Raw genomic sequence first — 27,782 nt, forward strand, 5'->3', positions numbered from 1 at the left:
ATGAGCGGCCTTCCTTGTTTCGCTTATATCGTCGCCATAGCGACGAGCGGAGTGACGTCATCGACGTCAGCCGACGTCCTGACGTCAGCCGACGTCCTGACGTCAGCCGCCTCCGATCCAGCCCTTAGCGCTGGCCGGAACTTTTTGTTCCGGCTACGCTGGGCTCAGGCGGCTAGGGGGGCCCTCTTTCGCCGCTGCTCGCGGCGAATCGCCGCAGAGCGGCGGCGATCAGGCAGCACACGCGGCTGGCAAAGTGCCGGCTGCGTGTGCTGCTTTTTATTTCGTTAAAATCGGCCCAGCAGGGCCTGAGCGGCAGCCGCTGGCGGTGTTGGACGAGCTGAGCTCGTCCAGACCGCTCAGCTGGTTAAAGAGAAACTGTAACCAAGAATTGAAGTTCATCCCAATCAGTATCTGATACCCCCTTTTACATGAGAAATCTTTTCCTTTTCTTAAACGGATCATCAGGGGGGCTCTGTATGGTTAATATTGTGGTTAAACCCCTCCCACAGTGGGATGTCAGGACCATGGTCCAGACAGTTTTCTGTCTGTGAACCTCATTGCATTGTGGGAAATAACTGTTTACTGCTGTTTCCATCTGCCAAAAAAGCAAGAAGCATCTCTTTCCACTGACATCACCTGCCAGCAGTAAAAATGTCACCATGTGATAAATGTCAGAATGTAAATCAGGGAGAGGAAAGATTTCACAATGGGCAAACACTGACTAAATCATTTATACATAATTATTGTAAAAATGAAGCACTTTTTTATTACATTATTTTCATTGGAGTTCCTCTTTAACTGTATTAGCATAACATTTTGCATTTGAAAAATGCATGGGGTTAATACTGTATAAGGCAGGTTAAGCTTCTGTTGTGTTTTGTGACTGTTTGACCACAGTAAATACAGCAGACAGTACAATAAGGAATAATTGGGTAAAAATCCACTTGATATGTAAACACCTGTGTTGCAAGAATTAAACTTTTTGTGAGGGCTGACCTAGAACTTCGGATTAGCCCGCTGCAAAGTTCTGCTTCTTCCAGGGAATATTCCGCTTTCTGTAGAACCAGGATTTGCATAGTCAAGTAGTTTTCATTTCATAACGGCTGATAAGCTCTCCTCACATTCTGACTTATGGTCTCAAAGTGAACCTGAGACGAGAAGCGTCTCAGGTTTCACACACCTTGGGCTTCCTTAAGCCCCATTAGGGCTGCTCGTCCCACGCCATCTCCCTGGGTGACTCCTGTCACCTGCATTTGTCCCTGAAAGTCTGGCCGAGTCATGCTCACCCACGCATGTGCGGCCTGGCGCACTCCCGTCTCTGGGAGCGATGTGCGCTTGCGCAGTACCTGCGCCGGTCCACACGTGCGAGGGAGTGCGATTCGGCCAGACTTTCAGGGACAATTGCGGGTGACGAGCAGCCCTAATGGGGCTTAAGGAAGACCCGGGTAAGTAATGTACCAGAGACTCGTCTCGTCTCTGGTACACTTTAAAGCGGACTTCTCAGGGAATATTTTCCCACATGATATGTGCATTTTGTCTGGTTTTTTTTTAATGCTCGCATTTTTTTACAGTAACCAGTGCTTCAATGGGGAATTGCATGTGTAGTGCATGTTGTATGTTTTTTTTTGTTTTTTGTTTTTTTTTTAACACTATACAGAATCGCACATGGCTCCTTAAAATGCTGTGGTACCATAGGAAAGTTGATTTTTGCAAGTGTGAGGCCTAGTGCACACCAGAGCGGTTCTGCTGCGATTTGTGATCCGCTTGCGGGTGCGGATCCGCTAGGGTAATGTATTTCAATGGGCTGGTGCACACCAGAACGGGAGGCGTTTTGCAGAAACGCATACTCCCGGGCTGCTGCAGATTTTGGATTGCGGATGCGTTTCTGCCTCAATGTTAAGTATAGGAAAAACGCAAACCGCTTTGAAAAATGGCACTTCAGAGCGGTTTGCCAGGCGTTTTTTGTTACAGTAGCTGTTCAGTAAAAGCTTTACTGTAACAATACATGAAATCTACTACACCAAAAACGCTTCACAAAACCGCAAAATGCTAGCTGAAACGCTACAGAAAAAGCGTTTCAAAATCTGCTAGCATTTTGCGGATCTGCTAGCGGTTTTTGGTGTGCACCAGGCCTGACTCCTGCCTTAGGTAATTTGGAGCAGGCATTCTCCTGGTGCTGGAGCAGCTTATTAGCAGCGATGCATGCTTGATTTTCTTATTCATATTTAAACTTTTGGTCTGCTTTCAGTCACTGCTCACTATGCTTATGTTTAAACATCATGTTGCTAAGGAGGACAAAAAAGTTCCCTCTGTTCACAGCTTACAAGCTATGGGGGTTTACCTCCTTTTTATAACACTGTTATGTAATGATACTGTTAAAGGTGTGTGTCTGGAGACATTTTCATAGATGTATGTTGTTTCCTTCCTCTTAGGTGGGAGAAGGCTGGTCAGGTTAGCCGGGAATTGTGGGAGAAGGCTGGCCTGCATGGACTGCTTGGCGCTTCTATCCCAGAAGAACACGGTGGTGTTGGTGGGGATATCTTGTCATCTGCTATTGTCTGGGAAGAACAGTAAGTCACAACACAAGTCATTCAGAAATCCAAAACTTTTTTTTTTATCTTTTGCTAACCTCGGTTACTAGAATCCACCTATTACTTGATTCACCTTTCACTTGAATCTGTCTATCATGAAATGACCAACATAATTCTCCACAGTGCACTGCTTATCTAAAGAAGAAGGTTCCGCACTAAGGCCTGTGCAATGTAGAAAAATCCTTTATTAAAATAAATAGCGATAGAATGGGGTTTTGGAGTACCCCATTTTTGGTGCGATCTGGCAACCCTACTCATATGCAGCTTTGTGGTCCAATGAACATGGCTAAAAACAAACAAAAAGAGCGGTCTGAGACTGGCAGTAAGTTGCAATCACACTGATCTGTCCAGGACAGGTCTCACCTGGAATGTAGTGGCTGTCGGCAAGGATCAGCCTGAGTCAGCTTGTGCCCCTCTTATGCTGGGGATACACGGTACGTTTCTGTACCGTGTATCGACCAGCTGATCCGGCCAGCTGATAATATTCAGCTGGCCCGATCAAGCCGCTCAATCCCCGCCGGCGGACAATAGCAGGGAATCGAGCGCTGATAAGGAGGGGCCGGCGGGGACGAGGTGGGGACGCGGCTGGGGTCGATCCGGCGGCCGTGTATTCCCAGCATAAGATGGCTGATCCTTACCGATGGCCACTACATTCCAGGTGAGACCTGTCCTGGATAGGACAGTGTGATTGCAACTTACTGCCAGTCTCAGAGCACCTTTTTTATTTGTTTGTTTGTCTTTAGCCTTCATTAAAATAAGGTAAAAGATACAGACGCCACTGCCGACATGTTTCAGACACACAAAGGACCTTAAACAGCTATGACTTTGGACCATTGTGTGTATGAAAAATGTCAAAGGGTGGTGCCTGTTTTTTTTTTTACCTTGTACAGTACTGGCCATTGTGCAGAACACTATTCTCCTTTGGACTGTTTGAGGGACTGAGTTACCTGGATCCCACACTGACCATACATATTGAGGTTGGGCAGTTTTCTACTACATTACTTACTCTCCTGGCATATATCTACTAATAAATATTTTGTTCTCTGTGCTCCCCAGGATGTATGTGAATTGTACAGGGCCCGGATTCAGTCTTCACTCCGACATTGTGATGCCTTATATCTCAAGATATGGCAGTAAGAGCCAGATACAGAAGTATATCCCACAGATGGCAGCTGGTAAATGCATAGGAGCCATCGCAATGACAGAACCAGGAGCTGGAAGGTAAACTTTAACCTTCATCTGTCTAGAACTGCCCACTTAGACTTGCAAGCCACAGTTTCTAATTTTCATAACACTCATTTTAGTGACTTGCAAGGGGTGCGGACCAATGCAAAGAAGGATGGGAGTGACTGGATTCTGAATGGCAGTAAGGTGAGTTCTTATGTGAAATGCTCTGCTGTCCTTAATGTGGTCCTGTAGGCAGGGGCGTAACTATAAATCTGGAAATTTGCCTGTAATGATGTGTTCATTTTTTACACTTAATACTATAGACTGTGTTGTTTGTCATGATTCGCAATGCACCAAGATGTTTTTGGCTGATCATTACTCAAGGGATAGATCATGAGATAAGTTCAGTATGTCGCCTCACCTGATCATTAGTGCAGTTATGCCCTCCTGAAATGACCTGAATTGAATCAAATGGCATTTCCTACCATTTTTATTGTCCCATTTCCAAACTGTGAACATTCACAATTTTATTTGTATGCAAGTCAGAATCGCTTGCTTCTCAATTAGATACTCACAGGTATAGAGTATAATACTCGGGGACTGATCCACAGATGTGAGTTACTGGTACAGTACTTACATTCATGAGCAGTGGTATGTTGGAACTGCAGTGAGTAGCAGTGCTGTGTAATGTAAGGTATGAGGGGCTGTTAGTGGCAAGGTTACTGCAGACAATAGGCTGGCAGGCTCTGGGAACACCTTATCAGACAAAAATGAGTAATGCATTGTAACTGCATCATTTATAGATAAGGGTGGGGGCAGTGCACGTCTGTTGTATTCGCATGTGCTTTCATTGAATACACCAGTTTTGAAGAGGAAGATGATCACCAATAATTTAAGTTTACACGGAGCAAGTTTTCAAAGGATTCTGAGCGGCAAGATGGGGGGGGGGGGGGGGGGGCTGTAATCATGTGGTCAGCCCATTATAGTTCTAATAAATCCTGCACCCCCAGCATCCCATGTGCACTTCTGTGCATACATCTCTCAAAACAAATTCCATAAACTCTTTATAATAATCTGCAACCTTTCTAAAACTTGCAATAATCAGAAGAAACAAATATTCCTGTCATTAACACAGCGGCAATTCTTAGTCATACCTGTATGTACAGTATGTTTTTTGGGTCCTCCTGTGTTAAAGGAGAACTTCAGCCTAAACAAACATACTGTCATCAAGTTACATTAGTTATGTTAATTAGAATAGATAGGTAATAAAATCTCTTACCCACCCTGTTTTAAAAGAACAGACAAATGTTTGTGATTCATGGGGGCTGCCATCTTTTTGGTTGAAAGGAGGTGACAGGGAGCAGGAGACACAGTTCCAACTGTCCTGTGCCCTGATTACCCCTCCCAGCTGTACACGCTAGGCTTCAAATGTCAAATTCAAAATGTAAAAAAAAAAATTGCACCAAAACAGCAGAATGAGAACAACAAAATCAGAAATCCCATCATGCTTTGCACAGCATCAGGGGAAAAAAGCCTGGGCAGTTTTCTTCTATGCAGCTAAAATGAGGTTAAAAATGAGAGAAACAAAGTTCTGATGCTGTGAAACTGTTAAAGAAACACCAAGCCTTTTCAGTGCTACTGAGTCGATTTTTAGTCCGGAGGTTCACTTTAGGCTGTCCCATGAATCCTGGAGAACTTTAAACAGTTCCACTGCAGAATTTGAATGTCATAATTCAGAGGTGGTGATTTTAGATAAGTTCACCCTCTCTGCTGGTTCAGTTTCACAGCAGGCTGAACTGAATCTCGCTCTCACCTGCCCATCCCTGCAACCTACCATGCAAGAACCTCAGAGATGGAATGCAGGGGGAAGATGATCATGGCAAATATTTTCGTGTGTCTTTATTAAAAATAGTTATCCGTAGCACGGTTTCAAAAAGAATTCCATTTTACAGCATTTTCTTAGCAGTCCCTAAAAGTGTATACACAGGTACTATTAGTGTTGCCCACCTGGAATCAAGCTTGGTACTGTGAGAATTGAGTATTGTACAAACGCTTTGCAGTGCTATAGCAGAATGATGTGTAATGTTGCTATGGGGAATGGCAGTGGCACAGTACATGATAAAGCAGCTTCTGGTGGGTGGGGTAAGGTGGGTAACAGTACATTTTTGGTGGGTCACTGTCATGTAAAAATCTAGTGTGCTAGAACTTTAAACCAGCTTGGTGGAGACTTGTACTCTCACTGGAATCTTGGCTGAGGTGGCTGTTTATGGCAGTCTCGGCTAAGTTTATTATAGCTTATGTACTTGGCTTTAGACAATTCCACACGTCTGTGGATCATGTGCTGTGCAAATATCACCTTGCAGAAAAGCCTATCCACTGAGACCTCTGGGGGTGTGAAAGGCAGACTTTTGTTGTTGCAAGATGGTATAAAGTATAGATCAAAACAGTAGGTCCAGAGCTACAGCAATATTAAAGTTTCAGATTTTCCTGTAAAAGTCGGGCCTGGCCACCAGCCTTTACAAATCCTCATTATTCCTATTGGTCTTTTTAAAGAGGAACTGTCGCGAAAATCTTAAAATTTTAAAACGCATACAATTGAGAAGTTCTGACTGCTGTCACTTACAATAAGTATTAGAAATCTGACATTACAGACAAATTATGGGCAAGTCCATCTCTCCATAGGGGAATCTCAGCATGGCCTTTATTCTTTACTAATAGACCCAAGCCCATTTAAAAACGGGCTCTAGGTCTGTTTTTTGAACGTGCGCGTGCTCCCGCCGCACACGCGCACCCGTTCAGCACGCACACACCTGCCCAGCTCTCTGTCTCTGTCCCTGTTGTCCTGTCTCAACGGCTGTCCGGGTCCGTGCTGTGCCCATGCACAGTAGCAAAAAGCATGGACCCAAGGACATAGACAAAGGAGGACGCAGGTACACTTGCATATTATTATATAGGATAAAGAAATTCTCTGAAAAAGATTTATACAAAGATGCTGGCCAGCCTCTGTGTTTGCTGCACGCTTTTTTGGCAGTTGGATGGAGCAACTGCCATTCACCAAGTGTTTTTAAAAATAAAGAAGACCCTGAGAACCCCGCCGTAAGAAGATGGGCTAGTCCAAAATCTGTCGGTAATGTCAGATTTCTACTACTTACTGTAAGTGACAGCAACATAGGAGAAAAGTAATTTATAGCTCATTTTACTTTGCTGACCCTCATACTAAATGGAAGTGGTAAGCTTGGCCAATCGAAATTGGATGTGTGTACTAGACTTTATCAGCTAGTGTTTACACTTTGCATTCTGGAATTTTTCCACAAGTCTCTTCCAAAAGAAGTTGCATGTCATCAACTAATAATGTAAGGAAGTCTCCTTTTCCAGTTTTCTGCTGCAAAACTTTGGAAGAGATTTATTGTTTGTCACATGGAACATAGAATTGATTGTCTAAGGAACAATTTACCACTTAAAAGAAGTTTGTCACCTTGGCTGTGTAAGGCAGGAGTAGACCTTGTACTCATTCCGACATTGGCTTTGTGTCATTTCTACATGATCTGTTCCATTGAAGCCTGTGGTGACACAGAGCCACCGGTGGGATGTGCGCGCTCTAATGTGTTGGCGGCGATAGACCTAGAGCCCGGGCTTAGGTGGCCTACTGTTACAATAAGAGGCCTCATTAGCCACTTTTTGAAGCCGAACTCCGCGCATCAAACTGAGAAAAGGCTCCAGGTGTTGCTTTTTATAGTGCTCATATATTAAAGAATACCTGAACGGAGAGGGATAAAAATCTTGCCATGTTTATTTACTTTTAAATGTTACCAGTTGCCTGGCAGTCTGATTTGTTTGGCTGCAGTAGTGTCTGAATCATACACCTGAAATAAGCATGCAGCTAATCCAGTCATAAAAATCTGATCTGCATGCTTTTTCAGGGTCTATGGCTATCAGTATTAGAGGCAGAGGATCAGCAGGACAGGCAGTATGCATTGTTTAAAAGGAAATTAATATGGCAGCCTTTGTATCCCTTTAAGTTCAGGTGTTCTTTAATATATGAGCACTATAAAAAGCAACACCTGGGGCCTTTTTTCAGTTTGATGCGCGGAGTTCTGCTTTAAGAAGTAGCTAATGAGGCCTCTTATTGTAACAGTAGATGACCTAAACCCGTTTAAAAATGGGCTCTAGGTCTGTTGCCACCAACACATTACAGCACGCATACGCCTCTCCCAATGGCTGTCAGTGCAGGGCATGCGCAAAAGCACTGACACAGGGACATGGGACGCAGGGACACTTGTATATTATTAGGTAGGATGCACAGCCCTGACACTGTCTTGAAGGATTTGTACTTGTGGATATTATACTATTTAAAACCATGTTAATAAAGTGCCTCTTTTTCATTTTTGTATCCTGCCTTTCCAGGTATTTATTACTAATGGATGGATGAGTGATGTGGTTATCGTTGTTGCTGTGACAAACCGCGAGGCTCGCACTCCTGCTCATGGCATCAGCCTCTTCCTCGTGGACAATGGAATGAAAGGCTTTGTTAAAGGCCGGAAACTGGAAAAAATTGGCCTGAAGGCACAGGTAAAACCATAGTGTATGTGGTAGATTAAGATAATCGGGTGATGGCAGAATTCCTGGATAGACACATGTAGCCAAAAAGCAGTAATATTGTTTGAATATTCTGGACATGTTTAAACTGTAACATGTTCTTTTCAAGAGTACAGTAAAACCTTGGATTGAGAGTAACTTGGTGTAAGAGCGCTTTGTAATACAAGCAACGTTTTTTGTGAAATTTTGACTTGATATACAAGCAACGTCTTGATATGCAAGCCCAAAAAAAAAAGTACCGTATTTTTCGGAATATAAGACGCACTTTTTCTTCCCCAAAACTAGGGAGGAAAAGTGGGTGCGTCTTATATTCAAAAGGTACGGTTTTGGGTCCCAGAATATACTCACCTGATCCTGCCGCCGCGCTCCTCTTCTCCATCTGCGGTAATCCGAGGCTGCCCGATCATCCAGATTCATGTCTTCTGTATCATGAGGCTTCCCATTCCATAAGGATGCAGCTCTTTGGCGTCCCATCCGCCGCGTTCCTCATCGCTGCAGTCTCGGTATACAGACTGCAGCCTTCCGGTGTACGCATTCCTCTGCCCGATACTCTTCCTAGTTACCGCATCATAGGCACTTCCTGGTTACAGTGCCTCCTCTGTGTGACCCGCAGCGCACGTGCGCCTGACGTCACGTGCGCTGTAACCAGGAAGTGCCTATGACGCTTTAACTAGGAAGAGTATCGGCAGAGGAACGAGTACACCGGAAGGCTGCAGTCTATATACCGAGACTGCAGCGATGAGGAACGCGGCGAATATGACGCCAAAGAGCTGCATCCTTAATGAGTGGGAAGCCTCATGATACAGAAGACATGAATCTGGATGATCGGGCAGTCTCAGATTACCGCTGATGGAGGACAGGAGCGCGGCGGCAGGATCAGGTGAGACACAGCAGAGGTTAGTTAGTGAAGTGTAGCATAGTGTAGTGTCGTTGGTGGGGGGGCAGAAGGGGTTAGTTAGTGAAGTGTAGTGTAGTTGGTGGGGGCAGCATAGCTTAGTGAAGTGTAGTGTAGTTGGTGGGGACAGCAGAGGTTAGTTAGTGAAGTGTAGTGAGGTGTAGTTGGTGGGGGGCAGAAGGGGTTAGTTAGTGAAGTGTAGTTGGTGGGGGACAGAAGGGGTTAGTTAGTGAAGTGTAGTGTAGTTGGTGGGGACAGCAGAGGTTAGTTAGTGAAGTGTAGTGAGGTGTAGTGTAGTTGGTGGGTGGCAGAAGGGGTTAGTTAGTGAAGTGTAGTGAGGTGTAGTGTAGTTGGTGGGGGGCAGAAGGGGTTAGTTAGTGAAGTGTAGTGTAGCTGGCCAGTGTAGCCTAGATGGAGACATTTTAGAGGGGAGTAGGTTGGTAAGACGCCCCTGCACCAAAGACGCATCTAGGTTTAGTTAATTTTTTTTTCCTGATTTTTGCCATCTAAAACTAGGTGCGTCTTATATGTCGGAGCGTCTTATATTCCGAAAAATACGGTATATGTGAGTCATAACAATAAAAGCCAATAGTTCTTCTCCTTTTGGCGCTGAAGGATTGTACTTAATTGTACTTAATCTGAGTGTAGACACAGTGCAAAGTCACATTTCCATGAAATCCTCAAGAGTAACCGTCATTGGATAAGTTCCTTGTTAAAGCCACACAAAAGAAAAGTTGGGGTGAGCCAACAGATGGCAATGATTCTGTTATGGTGAAAGTCTTGTTTACTTTTTTTTTATATTCTACTTAATTTTTTTTTAATTTTTTTTTTTTTTTTTTACTATAACTGTTTTTGGATTGTGGAACAAATCAACTGGGTTTCCATTAATTATTATGGACAAATTCGCTTTAATATAAGAATGCTTTGGGTTACAAGAATGTTTCCTGAATGAATTCTGCTCGCAAACCAAGGTTCCGCTGTACTTGAAGTTCACTTTCAATCGGTCTAAGCTATCTAAACAAGTGCCAGAAGACTTTAGGAGAAGGGGAGTTTTCTAAGTTCTCTTTCACTGAAAACCACGCAGACGTTCTTCAGATCTGCTGTGTGTTGTAGGCACTGGCAGGAAACTGTGCAAAGGAAAGCTCAGTGCTGGTGTAGTGTGAGTATTGGCATAGTCTCTGCAGTGCTACTCTCCTGGTGTTATAATGCATAGGAGAACAAGGAATGCCCCTGTGGATTTTGGTTAGAGAAATCAATGAGAAGTTCTTGATGTATCTTAACCTCTTCAGTACCAGCAGTCTCTGGCTCCTTAAGGACCGGAGACCACTGGTACCAAAAAACTGAGCTTTCCGACGAATTGCTGCGCGGACCCGACGAGCACGCTGCTCACCCGGCGCCTAACCCACCCACTCAGCCATCTCTGACACCAGAACTCCCATTTCATTGGCTCTTGACCCTGTGATCAATGTGAGACCGGCTCACAGTGATGACTGGGTCAGGAAGCAATAAAAGCAGCTCCTGACCAGCCCACAGAGCTCTGCCATCATAGAGATGCAGAGTGGCACGATCAGTGGTAGCAGCAAGAACGCGCGGCAGTTTGAAATCTACGTCCTGTCAGAAACAAACAGCCACAAACAGGACATAGATTTCAACTAGTGCGGTCTGGAAATTGTAAAAATATCCAGTCAGTGGCTTACTTGGTTTAAGCTAGTGAGTGATCCACCAGGTTGAATGCTGACCAAGACATTGGGGAGCAACAAGGGCCACGGTGCACCCACCAGAGGTTTGGCAGAGGCAGTCATTAACGCGCGGCAGTTTGAAATCTACGTCCTGTCAGAAACAAACAGCCCCCCCCCAAATCATCTAGTGTGTGTACGAGGTGTAAGTGTTCTCATATTTCCTCTAAGTGCACTTACGGAATTAGTTTGTAAATAAAAGCAATTGAAAAGTGCAATAATCAGTTTGGGGGAGAGGGGTCTTAGATCTTCGAAGTATTGACAGGCACTGCTAAAGTCCTAATGCATACGCAAGTACTAGTAAAGAACTCTGGATTGTAGTCATGTACTTTCCTGTTATGTCCTACTTACCTTATTGTGGATGGGGCAAAAATGTATCAATGTGCCATGCTTTTCAATGAGAAAAGAGACGAGCAGGGAGCCTTTGAAAAATCCATCATATGGCAGGTTACACAGGCTTAGTGTGACCTATCCTTACACAAATAGGGAAAGCTGAAGACTTTGGTATAAAGCAAACCTGAACCAATAAAAGAAGTGCACAATGAAACAAATTGAGAAACCAAAAGAGAATTATACGATTAAACAAACTGAGGTATCTCTCTGAGAGTAATTGCTTACAGCTGTCTGTGCCCCCCTGTTCCTGCAAGTTTAGTCTGACGTCTCAGGTGTGAGCAACCGTATTTTACTGCATATGCACAAGTTCACAAACCATACATGTCCAGTAAAAGAAAGCGCTTGTACATGTCTTTTTTTTTCCTTCATGCATGAGCAAGTCCTCTGAGTATGCACAGTTTCAGTTTGTGAAATATTGTATGCACAGTAAAAGTGCACGCATTCACGTGTACCTGGCGTGCGCTGGCCACAACCACTTTCAGGGCTCGTTCACATCTAGGGCATTTTCAAGCGCAGGAGATTTTCAAAATCGCCCCCACAAAACGCTTGTGCAATGCATCTGTATGAGAAAGTTGATATCAGCGTGTTTCGTCTGCTTTGCGCTCTGCAAAGTGGTGCCTGTACCATTTTTGGTGCGATTTTGGTCTAATGGAAGGTAAAGGAAGAGCGCTAAGCGCTCACAAAATCCCTTTGTGCGGTGATTGCGATTTTAAGAATACATTGTATTTATTCTTTTCTGGGTCAAAGAGTTCACTTCCTGACTTGCGTCAAGGAGTGAATTAAAAAATTAGTCTGCAAAAGCGCTTTAGAAAAACGCTTTAAAAATTGCAGCACACTGGTGCAAAAAAAGAGCACAAAATCGCAAAACTCTTGCGTTTGCGATTTTGTTTTTAGATGTGAACAAGGCCTCAGAGTAGGTTCCAAATTCCCAGGCAGTCAAATAATTTACGGTAACGGAAGGGCCCCTGAGGCATACAGGCAGCAGTAAGTACTTTGACATATTTCTAGGAATTTTAAACTTTTTTTTTTTTCAGTTACTCTTTTAACCCATCTCAGAAAAGGCCCAGTTTTCACACTACGCAAGTACTAGTAAAGAACTCTGGATTGTATTCATGTATTTTCCATTAGTAAATGAGCCCAGATGCTACATCATCGTATAATACTGATGGCTGTGTGCTCTTCAGTCCTATGTCCCTGTTACAACATCTACTCTTATGTACCTTGCCCTGTGTTTATCAGTAAAATGCACGAATCCCAAGAATGCAGACTATCATCTATCATTTAGTATTTAGCATACCAATCCCCTGTTGTCATTGTATGGCAAACTGCATAGTACAGATATGACACATTTAACACTGAAAGTAGTTGGTCACAGCGCAGGCATATTCTTCCTTTAAGGTTACTCCACTCCACCACCTGTGCGCACTCAAAGTGCAGATAAAGCAGACAGGGTTGCTCTCAGTGGAAATTATCAAGTTCGATTTATTTCTGGATAAAAGGGCAAATACAGGCAAGATGAGGTAGGCACTTACTTCCAGAGGGCCCTAATCCACTTAGGACCCTCCCCTGGCATGCAACACTTCCCACTCCTTGTGGTACTAAGACCTCAGTAAACGATCCTGTATCCGTGCTGCCCACTCTTGTCCCGACTAGTTTCGTCTGCTGCCGTTTATCCACTGATGACTGCATAGACCATAGCGATATTGACAGCCACAACACTCTAATGGTTTCAGGCAGGTTAGTGTCAGGCATAGATGGTGAGAGGTTAGTGTTAAGCATAGATGGGGGGGGGGGGGGGGGGTTTCATGTGAGCATTAGGGTACAGAGGGTGATAGTAGAATATTGGTATAATTACATAAAAATATTCTACTATTGGTGGGTAGGTAGGCGGTATTTTAATAGATGGTGGGAAGTTAGTGCCAGGTGTAGGTGGGGGGAGATTAGTGTTAAGCACATATGGTGGGAAGTTAGTGCTAGGTGTAGGTAGGGGGGAGGTTAGAGCTGTTCATATATGGTGGTAAGTTAGTGCTAGGTATAGGTAGGGGGGAGGTTAGTGTTGGGCATAGATGGTGGGAAGTTAGTGCTAGGTATAGGTAGGGGGGAGGTTAGTGTTGGGCATAGATGGTGGGAAGTTAGTGCTAGGTGTAGGTAGGGGGGAGGTTAGTGTTGGGCATAGATGGTGGGAAGTTAGGGCTAGGTGTCGGTGGGGGGTTAGCATTAGATGCAGGGAAGGTTAGTGTGAGAATATAATATTGGTAATATTACCTACAGAATATTGTACTATTCGGAATAGCCGTTAGTACAATATCTGTAATTTTTCTGCTATTATACTATCTTGAATATCCGTTAGTAGAACAGCGGTTATATTATTTGCCAATATACTGTTCTCTTCAGTGCTGATGCCCAAATTTACTAGCGACTTTTTAAAAATAAACTTTTCAGACAATATATTCACATCCACTGAAACTTTATCGAAAGCCTTGGATGTAAATAATGTCTTCTGCTACTAATGAGCACAGCCTGTGTGCTTACAGAAATGAAGAGAAAATAAAATCATTTTTGACAAAAATACCACCCAAAGAAAGTCTAGTTTGGTGTCAGAAGTAGCAAAATAATGATTGCTGCTTTAAAGGAAACCTGAGATAGGAGAAAAAAAGCATTTATACATACTTGAGGCTTCCTCCAGCCCCTTCAGGCCATTAGGGCTCATTTCCATGTAACACATAGCTGGGCGGCTCTGCATTGCGCGTCACTACTGGGGGTGGAGCTTGCGATCCCATTCATTAAACTGAATGGGATCGCGGGCGCAATCGCTCCGAAATGCAGGCAATCATGTGCTGTGATTCAAAAGTGAATTGCATTTCATGAATGGAAATGGCAGACAGTGCAATGTAAGTAAATCAGATAAAGTGGGGTCTGAGTGGCACTCCCTGTGCTATTGTGGAGCAGTGTGAGTAGCAGGAGGAAATAAACAAAGTTCTCACCAGATCACCGGCGCTCCCTTGAAAGGTCTGCTGGGACGTGTGCTCCACGGCTGTACCTGAAGAAAGGATTCAGTCAATGTCTATGAGGTAGAAAAAAGGAAAAAATGCCGGGCACCTTCCGTCCATATTCATTTATTGCAGTGCATACAACGTAGGGTAGCTTGTTGAAAATGTATCCATATTTCAAATCATTCGGTGGTGATGTGGTGGAGATGGGGGGGTACTGGGCACTAGTTGGGGCTTGCGACGGCCGTTTCGCGTCTCTCTAGACGCTTGGTTCCTTTTTTCTACCTCATAGACATTGACTGAATCCTTTCTTCAAGCACAGCCGTGGAGCACATGTCCCAGCAGACCTTTCAAGGGAGTGCCGGTGATCTGGTGAGAACGTTGTTTATTTCCTCCTGCTACTCACACTGCTCCACAATAGCACAGGGAGTGCCACTCAGACCCCACTTTATCTGATTTACTAGCAGTTACTCCTTCCTTTCTTCTCTACAGAGTTGAGCACCCTGAACATGAATTCCTGTTCCAATGAGGCTATAAGTGGAGTGTATAAATCTAATGATAGTGACAATGAGATTGATTCAATAGATATTGATTCACTATTATGTGTGAGCGACAAGGTGGCTGTCGGTAGGGAGGATCTTACCAACTTCTTCTCCAATACCGCAGCCTCCACGGAGGCAAACAAAGAGGTGGGGACCCGGGTTTTGGAGACCAAACTGGGGAGACTCAGCGAGCAGGAGACTAAGCTGTTCTGGACGGTCACTACTCTTAAAAGGTACAAGAGAGATGGTATAATGGCTAGGGAATTCAGAAGATATTGGGAACCATCAGAATATCGTGACGATAAACTATAGAAGAACTGGACAGAAGCAGATCTAGACCTTGCCAAGAGACTACAAAATATAGTTCTGGCACGCACCACGGTCGAGTCCAGCAAGGTGTCAGCAGAATTGGCCGATATTAAACAGAAGTACGAAAATTCAGTTAAAAAAGATAAGTTCTCGTCTGTGACCTCAAAGATAGAAGACAAAATCATAAAAATAAAAGATGAGATTAAAACGAGAAAATTGAAAAAATTATTTCGAGATCGAGAGGATTTTGACAAGGGTAAGATCTTCAATTGGAATCCGGTCCCTCCCCAAGAATCCCAAAGGCAGAGGATATTGGACCACTGATCGTGATCCTGACCAAGGAAAGCAAGGCAAAAAATTCACAAAAAAGAAACCTAGGAAACACCCTAAAACCCCTAAGAAAGAGGATAAACAAGACCCGACAGATTTACCATGTGTAGGAACAGTGGGCCCTTTGGACCAAGGGTCCGACGAGGAAGAGGACGCAGTCAAAAAAAAAAAAAAAAGACCAAGCGTCTAGAGAGACGCGAAACGGCCGTCGCAAGCCCCAACTAGTGCCCGGTACCCCCCACCTCCACCACACCACCACCGGATGATTTGAAATGATGATTTGAAATATGGATACATTTTCAACAAGCTGACCCTACGTTGTATGCACTGCAATAAATGAATATGGACGGAACGTGCCCGGCATTTTTTCCTTTTTTCTACCTCATAGACATAGACAGTGCAATGTATACACTGTCTGCTGTCCCTGCGTTCACTTTTCCATAAGCGTACCTGAAAGCATTCTATATGGAAATGAGCCCTTAGCTACCTTGCTGTCCTTCCAGGAGCCAATGGCCTGAAGGGTATGTATAAAAATTTATTTTTTTTTGTCTTTGGCACACTTTTTAAATAGGGCCATAGCTAAAATGTCACAACTGCTCTGGTCCATAAGGCAAAAACAACCTCTAGATGTGAATTGTAATACTGAAAAAAAAGAGGACAAATTGCTCCATAAAAATGGCACCACTCATTGGTATGGTCAAAAATCTAACAATTTAACAAAAAAGGATAAATGTCTTGTATATTATATCTTCAGATTTAAAGAGACACTAAAGCGGAAAAAAAATTTATATGATTTGTATGTGTAGTACAGCTAAGAAATAAAACATTAGGAGACATGTCTAATATTGTTTCCAGTGCAGGAAGAGTTAAGAATCTCAAGTTGTTATCTATGCAAAAGAGCCATTGAGATCCACCACTTTCAAAGTTGCAGAGAGCTCCTCTTCTGAAGCTTGTTATCTCAACTGTCAGTCACTCTATTTTCTTTTGCTCTGCCAGAGGACAGGTCAAAAGTTCACTGGCCTGCTCTGTAAAATCATTTAGATTGCTGAGTAGTGTATAAACTGCAAATATAAGAGAATGATACAATGTTATAAAAACACTTTATAACTTAAAATAAAAATATGAAAAAAATTGCTTTTAATATTCTAGTCATTATCTGTACTACACAACCAATTCATTCTATAATTTTTTTTCCGCTTCAGTGTCTCTTTAAAACCTAATTAGAAATACCCCTAAAAAGGCTGTCCCCTTCTAACAATGATAAATGTGTAACCAATCACATATTCTATATAACATAGATTCAACACCTGATCACCAGATATATACTGCAGGGGGTTCAAAATAAACCTGCACAGCTGAACTCAGGTTCAAAGAAATATGTGCAAAAACATTGCATATGGCAAGTATGATGAAACCTTCAGTACAATAAAGTGCAATGTGCCAACAATAAATCAAACTAGAGTGCAAAACCTATTCAAAAATACAAAACAATCATTATCACGTGGAAAACAAACAAGAAAAAAAGTGCATATAGTGCATCCTGTAGGATAGGGGACCATGGGGAGTGAACAGTGATGCACAAAGTGCTAGTGGCTTATGTGTCCAGGAGCTATGGCAACAGGCAGCACAGGATGAGGATCAGGGTGGCATAAGATATTCTACTGTATTTTTGATGTCTTTCACATTGTTCTGATTTTTGCCATTTAAACGTGTTTATCCTGTTCTGTATTGACCTTCGCTTTCAGGACACAGCAGAGTTGTTCTTTGAAGATGTCAGGCTTCCAGCTGATGCTTTATTAGGAGAGGAGAATAAAGGCTTCTACTACCTAATGGCGGAGCTCCCCCAGGTGTGTGAAGTCAAAAAGCTTTTCAGTAACTGGCAGTGGTTTCACAGGAGGGTCAAGGGTATAGAACACAATCCGAGCAATGCATATAAACATCATTAAATAGAAGTCAGGACAAAACAATCACAGGGCATTGGAAATTCTTATTACTCACTGTTTAAGTCAGTATGTAATTTCAATTATGCTATTATATCCAAATCAGCATTTTGTTTGTCAATAGAGTCATTTTCAGAATATGTATTTAGCCTCCCACCTGGTAAACTGTATCCATCTGTTTAACTTAGACGGCCTCCAGTTCTGAATCTAAGGTATCTCGTTTAAATGTGCAGTTCAATAAAGATTTATTTGAGGAAAAAGAGACCGGGTGGGGCTGTATCATCAATATCAGTCCTGCTAGATGCATCTATTCAGCATTTTTACATGATGGACAGCAAATTGGATAGCACTCATCTTGCATTGATGGAGTCCCTCTATCTATACCATCTGCATGGTGTTTGTATGTTCTCTCTGTATTTGTGTGGGTTTCCATTATGTACTCTGGCTTTCTCCCACATCAGAAAATTATATTGGTGAGGTATTTGCTTCCCCAAACTGGTCTCAGATTGTAGTAAGCATATTGAATTATGAGTGCCTCTGTAACCTATGACTGCTCTCCTCTGTAACCACCATTACAGTGACTGCTCTCCTCTGTAACCAGCACTGCAGTGACTGCTCTCCTCTGTAACCAGCACTGCAGTGACTGCTCTCCTCTGTAACCACCACTTCAATGTCTGCTCTCCTCTGTAACCACGGCTGCAGTGACTGCTCTCCTCTGTAACCACCACTGCAGTGACTGCTCTCCTCTGTAACCACCACTGCAGTGACTGCTCTCCTCTGTAACCACGGCTGCAGTGATTGCTCTCCTCTGTAACCACACTGCAGCGACTGCTCTCCTCTGTAACCACCGCTGCAGTGACTGCTCTCCTCTGTAACCACCACTGCAGTGACTGCTCTCCTCTGTAACCACCGCTGCAGTGACTGCTCTCCTCTGTAACCACCACTGCAGTGACTGCTCTCCTCTGTAACCACCGCTGCAGTGACTGCTCTCCTCTGTAACCACCGCTGCAGTGACTGCTCTCCTCTGTAACCACCACTGCAGTGACTGCTCTCCTCTGTAACCACCACTGCAGTGACTGCTCTCCTCTGTAACCACCACTGCAGTGACTGCTCTCCTCTGTAACCACCACTTCAATGTCTGCTCTCCTCTGTAACCACCAATACAGTGATTGCTCTCTTCTGTAACCACCACTGCAGTGACTGCTCTCCTCTGTAACCACCACTGCAGAGACTGCTCTCCTCTGTAACCACCACTGCAGTGACTGCTCTCCTCTGTAACCACCACTTCAATATCTGCTCTCCTCTGTAACCACTAATACAGTGACTGCTTTCCTCTGTAACCACCACTACAGGAACTGCTCTCTTCTGTAACCACCACCACAGTGACTTCTTTCCACTGTAACCACTACTGCAGTGACTGCCCTTATCTGTAACCACCACTACAGTAACTGTTCTCCTCTGCAACCACCACTGCAGCGACTGCTCTCCTCTGTAACCATCACTGCAGCGACTGCTGTCCTCTGTAACCACCACTGCAGCGACTGCTCTCCTCTGTAACCACCGCTGCAGCGACTGCTGTCCTCTGTAACCACCGCTGCAGCGACTGCTGTCCTCTGTAACCACCGCTGCAGTGACTGCCCTTCTCTGTAACCACCACTGCAATGACTGCCCCCTTTGTACCCACCACCAATGACTGCTTTCCTCTGTAAATGGCTCTTCCATTACTATTAACTTCTGTGTAACTCTGCTTACAGTGAGAGCATTAACGTCCCCACCCCAATTCTTATCCCACCTCCAACCAACACCTTGCAAGTTAAGTCTCTTTCTTGTGGTAACTTGCTTCCCTGGTTGACCACTCTGCTGCTCCTCTTTTCCTCCCCATAATTTCTCCCCACACTTCCTCTGATCTGGTGGCCAGCTGCTTTGCCTCCTTGTACTGCTTCAAAAGCTATTAATGATACAGATTTCTCCACACAATCCAGCTTGTATCAAAACAATAAGGGGCTCCCATAATTCTTCTCATAATTTATATTATGCCATTATTTTACATTTTGCTGTACAGATTACAATACAAACAGTGGGTTCCATAAGTACATACAAGGTTCTTGCACAGTCAAATCAGTAGCCACAATGAGAAACAATAAGTGTAAGCTTGTGAAGACTGGGTCCTCCAATCGTATCTATAATGCAAGTTACATCTCACTGTGATAATTGTGTAATTAAGTTTCTGAAGCAGAACATGGAGACACTGCACCTGTTCATCGGATCAGGATATCCAGTTTGTAGTGGTTGTCTGTGAAAATCCGATGAGGTCTGGTTAGAGAGCCAGATGGAAAAGGGAAGAAGCAGAATTAATAAGCTTGTGGAGATAAGGACACAATCGAGAGCCCACTGTAGTGTAGCACAGCATGTTAGGATGAAGTATAATGGTAAAGTATATAAATTGGTACTCACAAGTGTGAGTTACCAATAGACAACCACTTTTAAAGCAAGTAGGGAGATTAGACCCAACCTCACTCGGGATTAATATCTCGCTCTTTCTAGAAGCAGAAAAAAGGAGATAGCACCCCTCCACCAAGGGTGGACTCGTAATGATATAAACAGACAAAAATAGCGGTGTCAATCAGAATAAAATAAATTAAAAAAAGGTTTTATAAGGGAGGTAGTGGTGGACTTGCCCCCATGGAAGAATCCGAGTGGTTGTGTCAACATAAGAATTTTATTAGGTACTCCAAAAATTGTGATGCGTTTCGTGGTTATTCACCCACTTCTTCAGGCAGTAAAAGCAGGAGCAACTGGTGCCAACTCAAAGCAAGAGTAGCACCTCCTGTCTATTCTCTAGCTGCATATATTTGCATAAGTCTGCATCAAGGGTGAATTCTTTGAATCTCATTCACCGCCCCTGAGGATAGCTGTAGCAGGCAACACCTTTGGTATAGAGCTCAGGTTTACTTTAACAGTTTATCAGGGGTATTCCCTTAAGTACAGTATGGCACTGGTACCACAGGTGGCAACCTAAGACCCTGACTAGTTGGCCTAGATATGACCCTACTGTGGGTTTGAAATGCCTGTGTGTGTGTTAGTGCCACGAAAATGGAAACTTGTTTAAAGTAACTTAACACCACAATGTTTTAATTAACTGAAAATAATTTTTAAATTATATACAGTAAATTCAGAACTAAAGGTACACCTAGGCACTAGACAGCATATGACAACTGATGTCCCACATCTGCAGATTACCAATACCAGTAGCTCTGCAAGCTTCTGACACAAATGAAAGGCAATTGCACTGGAAAGAAACTTAATTTGTGGACAATACCTAATTTCTCTTCCTGGCAGCAGGGCTGATACAAACACATGGGGCTGAAGGGTATACGGTCTTGTAAGTACGGTTGCATGAAGTAAAAGTTCTGAAAAGCTGCAAATGCAGTAACATTGGTGACCTTTTGTTTTTACAGGAGAGGTTATTAATTGGGGATATGGCAATTGCTAGCTGCGAATTCATGTTTGAAGAAAGCAGGAACTATGTCCGGCAGAGAAAAGCTTTTGGAAAGACTGTGGCACACTTACAGGTAATACTTTATGTAACAAGAGAAATACAGGATTGTAAAAGGGATAATTGATCTATACGTTTGGTCATTCACTGTTAAAGTATTGAAAAAAAGTGCATAGTAAAAAAGAAAGAAAGGGAAGTATAAACCATACCAGTTATTTCACCACAACTACTGTTCAGTACTACTTTTATTTTTTTTGTAGTTTCCCCAGATCTTTCACTGTCCAAGCAGCATGCTGGACTGTGCATATGAACTGCAACATTAGATTTCCCCAGTAGGTGGTGCTGTATCCATAATTTAGTTGTCAAATGCAACCGAGATATCGTAGTGACTCTGCCAAGGGGCAAAGATTAAATGCCAGCAGGGCCGGCGCTACCATACAGTCAAAAGAGGCAGCTGCCCCAGGGCCCCAGAGCTTGTAGGGGCCCCCAGTGGCTACAAGAGGGAAACATTTTTTTTCAAGTCGACCTTATAGTTTTTGAGAAAATCGATTTTAAAGTTTCAAAGGAAAAACCAGCCGACTTTAATGGTTAATAGCAAATCCACCTTAAATTCTAGAAACCCTAAATTTGCAGGATATGTTGAGATCATTGGGAATAAGAAGAAAAAACAATTTTTCAAAAAGACCTTCTAGTTTTTGAGAAAATCGATTTTAAAGTTTCAAAGGAAAAAAGTATACTTTTAAATGCGGTAAATGTCACTTTTAGTACCTAATGGTAGTGTAATTTTACATGTATCAAAAGAGAACAATACATTTCCTGACGGGGTTTCCAGGGGTCCATACGCAGCTGCAGCGCTTTGGCCAGGGATCGCTATACAGCCGCAATATGGCTGTGTAAAGATCCCTGGCATTTTTTTCCTATTTTCCCCCCCAAAAATTTATGTTTAGAGTGTGGGAATTATTTTTTAAAAAAAATTATGTGGGGTCCCCCCTCCTGAAACTTTTGAACCCCTTGTCCCCCATGCAGGCTGGGGTAGCCAGAATGTGGAGCTCCGACCGATTGGGGCTTCACACCCTGACTATACCAGCTGCAAAAAAGGTCCCTTAATGCCAATTTTTGCTCCGGGGTATCTGTTGGGGGGGCCCCCCAGGTTTATTTTGCCTTGGGGCCCCATTGTTGCTTAAACCGGCCCTGAATGCCAGCAATTCCTCCTCAAGCAGGCCTGCTCAATTCAGCTCACAATGCCTTGGGAAAAGTTAAAGGGAGCAGTGGTTGAAAAGTAAGATTTGGGCTTTGAAAATCTTTTGAGAATGTATGCGTTATGCGGCCATGTCCCCCAAAATATCATTATTATGCAGACACATATAAACATTAGGAAGCATGGGGAGGTTGGATTGTGGGTTGCTCTAGCTGGGGGTTGTTCCATCACTGTTGTGCTTAAAGCACTTACGAGGGGAAAAAGCAAAAAAAAGGTAAATACCTAGGCTGCTTTATGACCCTTGGGGGACGCCATCCGCATCCCCCCCTTGCATTCTGCGACGTTTCTGTTTGAAAATCCAATCCCTCGGGTCGTCCTTAGTTTCCCCACTAAAGATGGCCATGTAGATAAAGAAGCAGAAGCGTGCCCCAATGTCCTCTGTGAAATCTCGCCTTTTAATCCTCTAGATTAAATCCATACACAGGGGATTAACATCAGCGTATACATTGGTATCATTGCATATACATACTGATGCTGATAGCGGTGGTCTGGTGGGTGCCTGGGGTGTGAAAGGGATCGGCGACTTGGTCACGCTGCGTTCCACCTTGAATAAAACAACTTAGTTTCTTGTTCACTCAGCCGTCCTAGCTTAAACTCCAAAACCCTGGCACCCACCTCCTTGTTAGCTTCAGTAGAAATGGAAAGGTTAGAGAAGAAATTAGAAAGGTCCTCTCTTCCAATGGCCACCTTTTCTCCCACATAAGACAATGATTCAATGTCTAAATCATCAATATCATCCTCGATACTTTCAGCATTGTGGTCATTCAAACCTGGACATTCACTTGCATTCATGATGGGGTGCTCCACACTCAGTATGAGAAGGAAGTAAACAATCAGTAGTTGAAAACAAAGAAGCAGTTCAGTGTGGCACTCCCAGAATGATATGACCAGTATGCAGGAAAAAACAACTGAAGCTAATAACTACTCTTTGCCACCAATACCCTTATAAAGGAATCCGAGGGATGCTGGGACATGTGCTCCGCCAATATTCGTGGAAGGAAGGGTATAACAACAATGTAGATAAAGAAGCAGAAGCGTGCACCAATGTCCTCTGTGAAATCTCGCCTTTTAATCCTCTAGATTAAATCCATACACAGGGGATTAACATCAGCGTATACATTGGTATCATTGCATATACATACTGATGCTGGTACCGCTTTTTCCTGCATACTGGTCATATCATTCTGGGAGTGCCACACTGAACTGCTTCTTTGTTTTCACCCACTAAAGATGGCCGCCAGGTCCGGCCGTGGCTGCGCAGTTCTCATTACCACAAGTGCAGCTGCGCAGCTCTACGTCCTCCCCCTGCTCCAAACTCTTTACCGGCACTCTCGCGTGTTTTATGTACGCGAGACTGCCAGTAAAGAGATCGGAGCAGGGGGAGGAGGTAGAGCTGCGCAGCCGCATTTGCGGCAATGAGAATGCGCAGCCGCGGCTGGACCTGGTGGCCATCTTTAGTGGGGAAACTAAGGACGACCCGAGGGATCTGGTCGGGACCCCTCCGAGCCTAGACTTTCAAATAGAAACGCCGCGGAATGAAAGGGGGGATGCGGATGCCTTTAACACAGGCATGGATGAACTGGCGGAGCTCTGCTGTCATACCGACGGCACAGAGAGTGGGCTGCAGTGACGGGAGAGTGGCGCGATCGGCAGTAGCGCACTGGAAGGGATAACAGGTCCCAAACGGCTTAGATTTCAATTACCACAGTCCAAAAGCAGTTAAGAGCGCCCGAGGTGGGCTCATAAAAAAAAAAAAAAAAATTATGCTTCCTGATCTGCCGCTCTGTTGGTCTGCACTGGCCCACTTTTACTTTTGTGACCTCTGAGTCACAACCCTGGAAGGAGAGAGATCTCTCTCTCTCTCTCACAGCAGGGTGGCGGGGGAGCAGCCAGGGAGAGGGAGCTGTTCAATCGCAGCTCTGGAAAGCCTGCAGGAACGCCCCTAGTGGGCATTTGAGCAGGGAATCCCTCTCCTCTATTTACTCTTCAAGATAGTGACAAATATCGTTGCTAATTTCGGGGGCTGTAGCGTGGAGGGGGCTATAGAGCGGGCATGGGCAGGCAGAGAACGACAGTGGGGATACACGAAGGCATGCCATGAGGCAGAGAACATGCCTCTGTGTCCCATCTGCCCCCCATGGAACCACCTTTCTCTTTAAGAAGTGGTTAAATATTTTTGAACGCCAATTTTTCCAATGTTTTCTCATATACCCAACATGAGTTTTTCTGACACAGACAAAAACTGCTTAATTACCAGCGCAGCATTATTTTGTCAATGTGTGGAAGAGAGCTGCTGTATGCAGAAGCATAAGTGTGGAGCTAACCTGTGAATGCCTCTTCTCTCTCCTCAGACCGTGCAGCACAAGCTGGCAGAGATGAAGACACAGATCTGTGTGGGGCGTACTTTTCTGGACAACTGTCTCCAGCTGCATGCAGAAAGACGTTTGGATTCTGCCACTGCTTCCATGGCAAAATACTGGTATGCATGAGAAAATGAGTGGCGCATGTTATGCAAGCATAACAAGCACACAGCCCGTGTTCATCTACATTTGTTTAATACGATACTCTTTGATAAAAGCATTTTCTGATGTAGGGGATTTATTTAACACTGCTTTCTGACTTTACCTGATATTGTTTGAAACCTTAGCTGGGCATGTCTGCAGAACTGATTTCCCAGCCCGGGTGATTAACATAGAACAAGCTGAAGGGGTTAAGCTGTGGACTGCGGTCCTGGTCTCTATAGTGATGTCCTTTTCAGCCCTTTCACAAGCTTGCCACTTGTTTCCACTTGATCTTTTCAGGGCATTGTCTGGTTAAAGGAAAGTGGGCATTAAATTCCCCTGTTTACAAGCACCTAATGTAGCAGCCTATTTAACACTGAGCTATGAGAGCTGACAAATTGGTCCGCATATTGTATTGTGGCTACATTCTTGCATTTTATGACACTCTGTAGACTTTCACATTCTTATGTAAAGATTGTGCAGAGACTTCTGATCTGTCGTCCAATGTTCTTGGTGAACAGGGACCTTTCCAGCTGTTTTGGGAACACAAATACCAGCATAGTTTGCCAGTTAGGGGTTGCTAACGTCAAGCCACCCTACACAACATATATACAGTGCACATGTATTCATCCCCCTTGGGGTTGTTTGTGTCTTGTAGCATTACAATTTAAAATGGATTTTTGAGGGTCAGCATCATTTAATTTTTACAAAATGCTTACCGCTCTGAAGGTGCTCAATATGTTTTATTGAGACACATACAATAATTAAGACAAAGCATTTATGATTGTGCATAGCTATGTCATATCATGTGACAATCTGATTGCATGCAGGTGGACCCTAAGCAACTAATCACGTGGCTATTGAAAATATTGGTTGTACCAGATTGTACTTTAAGGACCACTACAGTGAAAAAAGTAAGCCGTTAAAGTCTGACAGACTCAAAAGTTTCTGAACTAATCCATCTCCCCATGGGGGATTCTCAGGGATTTCTTTGTTTTCAAAAGCATTTCCTGAACGGCAGTTGCTAAGTCTAACTGCCAAAAACAGTGTGCATGGGAGTAGGGAGGCTGGCTGGTATTTTACCATTTTGGCTGCCATTCAGGAAATACTTTTTGAGAACCAAGAATCCCCCACGAGGAGATGGACTAGTTCAAAACCTGTCATTTTAACTGCTTACGTTTTCCGCTATAGTGGTGCTTTCAATGTGTTCCCGAGGCTAAACCTTGGGTTGAGAAATACATCTTCCCAAGGAAGACGGAAGCCTGGATCTGTAAAGACACGGGGGGGGGGGGGGGGGGCACAGAGGAGGTACAGGGGACAGAGATGGCACAATGTTCCGACTTAACAGATTCAGGTTAAGAACGAACCTACAGTCCCTATCTCATTTGTTAACCGGGAACGACCTGTATGTCTAAGCAGAACGCTGGAGCCACTCGTGTGTGAAGAGGATTTAATAAATGTTTTTTTTCGTCTTGTTAAAATCTGAAACACAAACCATACTCACTGAGAACCTGAAAAGTCATAGTTGGAGCAATCCTCAATAGCATTGTGATAATTATGGATCTGAATTGCACCTCAATAAATGCCAAGCTTCTTCCTTTATTAATCATGGGAAGCCTTGGTCTAATGGTTCTGATAGATATTTCCTCTTATAGGGCATCTGAACTGCAGAATACCATAGCTACACAGGGCGTTCAGCTTCATGGCGGCTGGGGCTACATGTGGGAATACCCTATTGCAAAGTAAGTACATTTCATTTTTCATTCTGTTTCTTGAATTTTAAAGTGTACTTGAGATGGGGCAGGAGAGAAAAAGCATACATACCTGGGGCTTCCTCCAGCCCCATCCGGCCTGATCGCTCCCTTGACTTCCTCCGCTGCCTCTCCATTCGTTGGCAATTGGCCCTGGTAAGTTGTACAGTTGGAACAGTCTGTCCGTGCGCCCTCCCATCTGTCGGGTTTCTGTAGCTAGGAGTGTTCTGCGCCTGCGCAGTAGTACTGCACAGGCTCAGAACGATCCCAGCGACGGGAATGCGATGGGGGCACGTCCGCAGCCAAGGCCGTGCATGGTCAGTTGGCCCCAGACCGGCGGAAGACTTAGAGGGAGCGATCAAGCCAGAGAGGGCTGGAGGAAGCCCCAGGTATGTATAAATGTTCTCTCCTGCCCCATCTCAGGTACACTTTAATTGTATTTCCAATATCAACTAATGTTGTCCGTTAGTGTAAGAACACTGATTCACAGTATGTTTGGCTTCATTACTCAGGAACTTGGAGGATACCTGCTGTCCTCACTACCTACTATATATCCCCAGCTATAGGTCGAGAAATGTAAGTCTGACTCCTTTAGAGGTCGACTCTACTCATAGCTGAGGAGGGGGAAGGCGGGGCCCACACCTCTCTCTCAACCCTTGCAGCAGCCAGCATGCCTTGATCTTGATCATCACCTCCTCATCATGCCATAATTGTTACCACTAACTGCTAACTACATTTTCAGCAGGTTTGGTTAGTATTTATTGTGCATTCAAAAACAGGAAGCTGCTGCCAGTGTGCTTTTTAATTCTTGCTTGGAAAAATACTATTTTGTGTAGATTATTTTTGATAATAGTAATTTGTAGAGGGATCCATTACCTGTGAGTGACATTTTAACCAACCAATGGCTGCAACACTGAGCACACTGAGCAATGTGTTGTGTGTACGATTAGTGACATTCCTCTTTGCACCAATGTACCCAGTGGTAAGTGACACTTTCTTGAAAAAGTAAATGCCAGGAAAACACTGGTTTGAAAGTCCTGGCCACGATTAAAGTGGACCTGAACTCAGAACTCCTCTCGGCTCTAAAAGATACCCAAAAGCATAATAACCTTTAAGCCCCGTCTACACGGGGAGATGTGCAGGCGATGTGACTTATCAATCGAGCCGCTAATGCGGCTCGATTGATAAGATCCGACAGGTCGGATCTTGCCCCTGCCGATTCCCTGCTCGTTCCCCACGAGGGGACAATGGCAGGGAATCGAGCGGAAGATAAGCGGCGCAGGGACG

The 27,782-nt window shown here is 44.1% G+C and overlaps 1 protein-coding gene across 1 annotated transcript in view; it reads left to right on the forward strand.

Annotated features, from left to right (window-relative positions):
- Nucleotides 1-27,782, forward strand: part of ACADL (acyl-CoA dehydrogenase long chain) — a 50,201-nt gene that overhangs the window by 16,683 nt on the left and 5,736 nt on the right. Inside the window, exons 3-10 of the mRNA XM_068245167.1 lie at nucleotides 2,433-2,570; nucleotides 3,648-3,812; nucleotides 3,896-3,962; nucleotides 8,163-8,327; nucleotides 17,295-17,396; nucleotides 20,948-21,061; nucleotides 24,595-24,722; nucleotides 26,400-26,486. Coding sequence (XP_068101268.1) covers nucleotides 2,433-2,570; nucleotides 3,648-3,812; nucleotides 3,896-3,962; nucleotides 8,163-8,327; nucleotides 17,295-17,396; nucleotides 20,948-21,061; nucleotides 24,595-24,722; nucleotides 26,400-26,486 — 966 coding nt within the window. The remainder of the gene's footprint in view (nucleotides 1-2,432; nucleotides 2,571-3,647; nucleotides 3,813-3,895; nucleotides 3,963-8,162; nucleotides 8,328-17,294; nucleotides 17,397-20,947; nucleotides 21,062-24,594; nucleotides 24,723-26,399; nucleotides 26,487-27,782) is intronic.

The sequence above is a fragment of the Hyperolius riggenbachi genome, chromosome 7, assembly GCF_040937935.1.
Source record: "Hyperolius riggenbachi isolate aHypRig1 chromosome 7, aHypRig1.pri, whole genome shotgun sequence".
Lineage (NCBI taxonomy): Eukaryota > Metazoa > Chordata > Amphibia > Anura > Hyperoliidae > Hyperolius > Hyperolius riggenbachi.